At 35.4% G+C, this 6,421-nt stretch overlaps 3 protein-coding genes across 25 annotated transcripts; all 3 read left to right on the top strand.

Annotated features, from left to right (window-relative positions):
* Window positions 1–47: 47 nt before the first annotated feature.
* Window positions 48–1,926, top strand: LOC135798656 (leucine-rich repeat-containing protein 49-like). The gene is made up of 2 exons (XM_065311544.1): window positions 48–297; window positions 359–1,926. The coding sequence occupies exon 2, from the start codon at window positions 501–503 to the stop codon at window positions 1,545–1,547; it is 1,047 nt and encodes a 348-aa protein (XP_065167616.1). The 5' UTR covers window positions 48–297; window positions 359–500; the 3' UTR covers window positions 1,548–1,926.
* Window positions 1,927–2,310: 384 nt separating this feature from the next.
* Window positions 2,311–3,718, top strand: Rpn11 (regulatory particle non-ATPase 11). The gene is made up of 3 exons (XM_065311555.1): window positions 2,311–2,470; window positions 2,579–2,768; window positions 2,838–3,718. Exons 2-3 carry the CDS (start codon window positions 2,591–2,593, stop codon window positions 3,593–3,595), a joined length of 936 nt encoding a protein of 311 aa, XP_065167627.1. The 5' UTR covers window positions 2,311–2,470; window positions 2,579–2,590; the 3' UTR covers window positions 3,596–3,718.
* Window positions 3,719–3,865: 147 nt separating this feature from the next.
* LOC135798671 (uncharacterized) lies at window positions 3,866–5,385 on the top strand. 23 transcript variants are annotated; one of them, XM_065311595.1, is made up of 7 exons: window positions 3,866–4,102; window positions 4,224–4,267; window positions 4,389–4,432; window positions 4,554–4,597; window positions 4,719–4,762; window positions 5,049–5,096; window positions 5,227–5,385. In XM_065311595.1, exons 1-7 carry the CDS (start codon window positions 4,025–4,027, stop codon window positions 5,306–5,308), a joined length of 384 nt encoding a protein of 127 aa, XP_065167667.1. In that variant the 5' UTR covers window positions 3,866–4,024; the 3' UTR covers window positions 5,309–5,385. The 23 variants fall into 23 exon arrangements, with proteins under 23 accessions (XP_065167667.1, XP_065167650.1, XP_065167754.1 ...); XM_065311578.1 differs by having other exon boundaries at window positions 4,389–4,436; window positions 4,554–4,601; window positions 4,719–4,766; XM_065311682.1 differs by having other exon boundaries at window positions 3,866–4,106.
* The last annotated feature ends 1,036 nt before the right edge of the window (window positions 5,386–6,421 follow it).

Raw genomic sequence — 6,421 nt, 5'->3', positions numbered from 1 at the left:
CGTCGATTTCAAGTAGAAATCATCGAAAATATATACTTTGTGAGCCAAATTGAGCCTATCTAATCGAGAACTGGATATTGCGGTGTGGGCTGTGCCGTGACAATGGAATATTACGAGTAATATTTACTTTATCAAATCCAACATCGTTTAAAACGGTTCTGCTAAGATAAGTTACACTTAGTAATAAATGTAACTCAGTTGGAGACTCACGTGGGGACATAAAAACGTGTTTAACGTTTTTTTTTTCGTCATTTTTTCATGTAAAAATCAAAAAACGCCCAAAAAACACGCTAAATTGTAAGTTAGAGTTCCCATAAGTTATTTTATGTTATAAAATGTTAATGTTTGTATGTTTTAGGTATTCCACATCTGGTTAAGTTCGTCGGAGGATCCTCATCCTCCTCCTTCTATTCTTGAGTTAATAAAAGTTAAAATAAGCTTGATGTCGAATTCCACAACTACTACTACATCGACTCAACTTATTTTGAATTTTATTAATAATGAGGGCTATAATAATAATAGTAATTATATATGTCTCAAGAGTAGAAGGGTTTGGCCTAGCCAATGATGACCAAAAAATAACCATAACCAACCAAAATTACCTCCAGTCTCTGGATATGCGGTTTTTTGAATCAAGAATCAACCAGGATCACTTCAACATTGCTTCCATCGATTTGCCATCAAATGATTTCATCGGTATTGAAGAAGATGCCCTAATTTCATTTCCTAACCTAACTCGCCTGAACCTAACCAAAAATAAGATTTCTTTTGTTTATTTCAACGCGCCTAAACTACGATCCTTGGACTTATCGGATAATCAGGTCGACGAAATAGACTTGGAACCGTTACATTCGTTGATTGCTCTACATTTATCTGGAAATAAGTTTACAAAGGTGGAGTGGACACTTGGAGATTCACCGATTTCTGAAATTGACTTATCGTATAATCTGCTACTGGAGGAAGTGATAATTGAGTCTGAAAATTTGGAAACATTGTCATTGCAGCATACAAATATCAAACATTTGAAATTGAATGCACCAAAATTGGAATGTGTGGATTTCCGTGAAGGAAAAATTACAGCTAAGGGGGATATTGATCGATTGGAAGCCATATGCCAGATGAACATCAATAGGAACTTTAAAGTTTTGTATTATGACAGCAACGAAATTCAAACTTTTTACCATTGTTCCAGTTCAATGGATGAAAGTGATGAAGATAGTGACATGATTGATACAATCGTCCGTGCTCCTAGAAGTCATTCACTTGTACAAAGTGATAATGCGGATTCTAATACAGATTTGAAGAAAATTTCAATTCCATCTACATTATCATCATCAAACGTACCGAAACCTGCCAAAAGGAAAAATTCAGTGAACTGCAACTTATCAACGCTCAGGATTGAAATCGATGATATAGTTCTGTCTCCAACCGATTATTTCCTTCTGGAGATCAGTTTCTACACCCTGGTTAGTCTAATCATACTTTTAAGTATTGGTAATGGGACTGTTGCATACCTATATATTCGCAACAAAAAATATCAACAATAACGATTGTTTTTTGCATTGTAGTAGTGCAATATTTATTTTATTTCAATGTGTTTTGCCATATTGACTTGAAAACAACTAGTTTCAATTGATTTTTATCTAGTGAAATGTGTCAAAAAATAAGAATTATACACTGACACGTTTCGCATAAAATTTGGGCAAATTATACAATTAGAAATAGTGGTGAAACATGTTGAAATGAAATTGATATTGTACTACTTTATTGCAAAATAATTGAAATATAAACAAGACAAAAAAAATACAAAACAAACAAAATATTAAAAATAATACAATAAATATATTTTCTGTATACTAGTAAATTTAATATGAAACTTGAAGGCAAAAAGGTGCGTCATGTTTTGCAATAAATGTACTAAACAAATATGGAGGAGATAAGATAAATCTGATTATCTTCATAACTACAGGGGGCCTTATGGGATCTCAAATATTAAATAATGCAAAGGTGCGTTATTAAGTACACGTTTTATCATACGTTTAGTTCCACGAAGTGGAGCAGTATAAATAGAAATTTTTGCGCGCTTATCTTCTGTAAATAATTCTTGTTTGCACTTATAAACTTTTTATTATATTTTATTCACAATGTTTTGTAGTGCTGCTATCTATGGTTCAATATGCAGAGTATTAACTCAATTACCTAAGTAGCTTAAGAAAAAATAAGCTGTTTTTAATTTTCTTATTACTTTTGTGTTTCAGATAACACCCTGTTTGTTGCATTTTGCTACATTTGGAATAAATGGCAGCTTGTAATGGTGTATACTGGGTTGCCTATCCCCAGTCGGCAAGCAAAACGAAAACAGCGTGAGTTGCAGAATCGACGGTCGGCGTTCAGGCTGTGCTGGTGTATCTTGTAAATTTTGTGAGTTACATCGAAGAGTTTGTTCTATTTAGTTCTCAAGTTTACTAAGGTGCGTGCCCAAACATACTTTAAACATTAAACAATAAGTTTTATTTATTATCTGCGTAGTTTTTTGTGTATATAAAATAATAACAAAATTTGTTGGTCATCTTTGCAGTTTGGGGTTAGAATGGATAGACTCCTGCGACTTGGCGGTGCGGTGCCCGGTTTATCTCAAGCACCACCACCTTCCGATGCCCCTGTGGTGGATACAGCTGAACAGGTCTACATTTCATCACTGGCTTTGCTCAAGATGTTGAAACACGGCCGCGCCGGTGTTCCCATGGAAGTTATGGGTCTTATGCTGGGTAAGTTGGCATACAAAACAAAATTTAAATGAAAATTGTTCATATAATTGATTTTTATTATTATTTTAGGTGAATTTGTTGATGACTACACTGTGAGAGTCATTGATGTGTTTGCCATGCCACAGACTGGAACAGGTGTGAGTGTAGAGGCAGTTGATCCAGTATTCCAAGCTAAGATGTTGGACATGTTGAGGCAGACTGGTCGCCCTGAGATGGTCGTCGGATGGTATCACTCACATCCTGGTTTTGGCTGCTGGTTATCCGGCGTTGATATTAATACTCAGCAGTCGTTCGAAGCTCTTTCCGAACGTGCGGTTGCTGTGGTGGTTGATCCAATTCAATCTGTCAAAGGCAAAGTAGTCATTGACGCCTTCCGTCTTATCAATCCTAATATGATGGTACTGGGTCAGGAACCACGTCAGACCACATCGAATCTCGGACATCTGCAGAAACCTTCCGTGCAGGCGCTCATCCACGGCCTGAATCGCCATTATTATTCAATTAGCATCAACTACCGCAAGAACGAGCTGGAACAGAAGATGCTGCTGAATTTGCACAAGAAGTCGTGGATGGATGGTTTGACTCTCGCTAACTATGAGGAGAATTGCAGCGTTAATGAGAAGACCGTCGCTGAGATGCTGGAACTGGCGAAGAATTACAATAAGGCGTTGGAGGATGAAGAGAAAATGACACCGGAGCAGCTGGCGATCAAGAACGTCGGCAAGCAGGACCCCAAGAGACATCTCGAGGAGAAGATCGACGTACTCATGACCAACAACATTGTGCAGTGCTTAGGCGCTATGCTGGACACTGTGGTGTTTAAATAAGTCTATTTCTATTCATTTTTGTATTAATAATCCCAAGCCCTACTTAAAATAACTTTTGAAGCTAAGAACTAATTGGAAGATTGTATTCATTTGCGAAAAAAAAAATCAAATTTCAATTTTTAATTTAGATATTTATTACAAATTGCGGCTTGAATGGGGTGAAGATGTGTGGATGAATTGAAATTGAATAATATTATCATATTTATGATAACTTAGTATGAAAGAGGGCAGTTCCACAGTCAAAATGGCAAAAATTAATGGAAAATGCGGAACATTGTATTTTTACTATTTTTAAAACAGGCTAATTAGGGAATACTTGCGTAACGCGGTGTAAAACTTTTATTTTCTTTGTATGAGTTTATAGCTAAAGAGTTGTTGTTTTATCTGCACCGTAGATTCACCCTGTAGTACGCCTAGAAGTGCTTCAAAATGGCGGCTGAAAACACGCTTGTTTTTGATTTTGCGGGCGAACGCCATACCGAAGGACAACCGTTCTTTCACCAAATTGTAGGTATTAAAATTCTTTATTATATTCATATATAATTTGTTGGTTTATCCCTCGGGAAACCTACAAAAATGCCCTTTTTGTAATTTTCGATCAGCTAATTTTGTTGTTTTTTTGCTTTAGCGGGCGAACGCCATGCCGAAGGACAACCGTGCTTTTACCAAATTGTAGGTATTAAAATTCTTTATTATTTTCATATATAATTTGTTGGTTTATCCCTCGGGAAACCTACAAAAATGCCCTTTTTGTGTTTTTTGCTTGACTAATTTTGTTGTTTTTTTGCTTTAGCGGGCGAACGCCATGCCGAAGGACAACCGTTCCTTCACCAAATTGTAGGTATTGAAATTCTTTATTATTTTCATATATACTTTGTTGGTTTATCCCTCGGGAAACCTACAAAAATGCCCTTTTTGTGTTTTTTGCTCGACTGATTTTGTGGTTTTTCTGTTTTAGCGGGCGAACGCCATGCCGGAGGACAACCGTTCTTTCACCAAATTGTAGGTATTGAAATTCTTTATTATTTTCATATATACTTTGTTGATTTAACCCTCGGGAAACCTTCAAAAATACCCTTTTTGTTTTTTTCTGTCAGCTAATTTTGTGGTTTTTCTGTTTTAGCGGGCGAACGCCATGCCGGAGGACAACCGTTCTTTCACCAAATTGTAGGTATTGAAATTCTTTATTATTTTCATATATACTTTGTTGGTTTATCCCTCGGGAAACCTACAAAAATGCCCTTTTTGTGTTTTTTGCTCGACTGATTTTGTGGTTTTTCTGTTTTAGCGGGCGAACGCTATGCCGGAGGACAATCGTTCTTTCACCAAATTGTAGGTATTGAAATTCTTTATTATTTTCATATATACTTTGTTGGTTTATCCCACGGGAAACCTACAAAAATGCCCTTTTTGTGTTTTTTGCTCGACTGATTTTGTTGTTTTTTTGCTTTAGCGGGCGAACGCAATGTCGTAGGATAACCGTTCTTTCACCAAATTGTAGGTATTGAAATTCTTTATTATTTTCATATATAATTTGTTGGTTTAACCCTCGGAAAACCATGCCCTTTTTGTGTTTTTTGTCCTGCTAATTTTGTGGTTATGTTCGATGGACTAATTTTTGCTTGTTTTAGGGATTTTGCACCTGACTCTAACATCGTAGAAGGACCATTCTTGCAGCAGATTGTTATTATTAAATTTCATTATCTTAAATAACTTTTGTAATTATTACATAAATTGACTTCCAATATTATGCTTGTGTGTTTTCTTTAATAAAGAATATTTTTAAGTTTTTCTAATTGTAATTATTTCTGTTATTTCTACCTGATCACATATTCATATTTAACGATCCCCTAAACCATTTATTTTGAAAAGTGCATGCTAGTGCCATCTATCAATTAGAAACTACAACTACCAAAAGTTTTGAGCTTCGGTCCGTCGCCACCAGAGGCAGCACCTTACTAGTTACCCCCAAAACTTTATCAGCCTCCTCAACTTTCTGCGATCCTAATATTCCATCTTTATTTTGTCGACTCTGGGAGGCAAAATGACACAAAATTTGGTCTCGAAACAGTCGAAACTCAGGTTTTGGTATTCGGATCGCAGAAAGTGTAAGGAGGCTGATAGAGGTTTGGCGCCATATCAAGGGCGGGTAAAATTAATGTTTAAAAATCTGTATAATTGAAATTTTTAAATTCTGTTTTCGGATTCGAGAAATCTAATTATCCAATTATCTCGAGAACTAAAAGGGCTAGAGAAAGAAGAACTTGTTAATCTTGCTCCTTGAAAAATTCTCTACAGGATGGCATCCTTACTAAAAAATCATAAAAGTGGCACAAAAAATTTTTAAAGAAAAGATTTTGTTATAAAAAAGGCAAAAGATTTCTCTTTTTTATGCTTGAAGTTAAAAGTTGGAATTTTTAAATCTTGTTTTCGAATTCTGATACACAATTTTTTGAAATAATATATATAATTATCTGGCGGGAACTGTCTATGTCCACTTTCTGCGTTCCTAATACTACAAACTGATGAGCAGCAACATTTCAGCAAATTTCTCGACAAATTTTGTCGAGAAATCCATTGAAATCGGTAACAAAATTCTTTTGAATATTAGGATCGCAGAAAGTGCAGTAGGTTAAATCTCTAGCAATCTTGAATAGCAACATAGTTTAGTTACTCGTGGATAGATGACACTAGTGATACCGTTTTTAAATTAATATTGATACAATATAAAATTGATTTTGAACTATTTCTCATATCTAGCAGTGGCATTTCCATTAAAGTTTAAGGGATTTATGGATTAATTAAAGGAGTAACGATGTTGCGAGC

Source organism: Atheta coriaria, unplaced genomic scaffold (genome assembly GCF_025399875.1).
Source record: "Atheta coriaria isolate IRGN ID8LTWV9N9 unplaced genomic scaffold, Caltech_Dcor_3.1 hic_scaffold_2_pilon, whole genome shotgun sequence".
NCBI classification, from domain to species: domain Eukaryota; kingdom Metazoa; phylum Arthropoda; class Insecta; order Coleoptera; family Staphylinidae; genus Dalotia; species Dalotia coriaria.
The sequence above is the reverse complement of the archived record's forward strand: the minus strand, read 5'-3'. Positions and strand labels throughout refer to the sequence as shown.

Bases quoted from the DNA above. Each gene is read 5' to 3' on its own strand.
- LOC135798656 (XM_065311544.1), top strand. From the start codon at position 501: ATGAGGGCTATAATAATAATAGTAATTATATATGTCTCAAGAGTAGAA.
- Rpn11 (XM_065311555.1), top strand. From the start codon at position 2,591: ATGGATAGACTCCTGCGACTTGGCGGTGCGGTGCCCGGTTTATCTCAA. The intron at 2,769-2,837 runs GTAAGTTGGCAT...TTATTATTTTAG, and splicing joins AGTTATGGGTCTTATGCTGG to GTGAATTTGTTGATGACTAC.
- LOC135798671 (XM_065311578.1), top strand. From the start codon at position 4,025: ATGGCGGCTGAAAACACGCTTGTTTTTGATTTTGCGGGCGAACGCCAT. The intron at 4,103-4,223 runs GTAGGTATTAAA...TTTTTGCTTTAG, and splicing joins AACCGTTCTTTCACCAAATT to CGGGCGAACGCCATGCCGAA. The intron at 5,097-5,226 runs GTATTGAAATTC...TGCTTGTTTTAG, and splicing joins GTTCTTTCACCAAATTGTAG to GGATTTTGCACCTGACTCTA.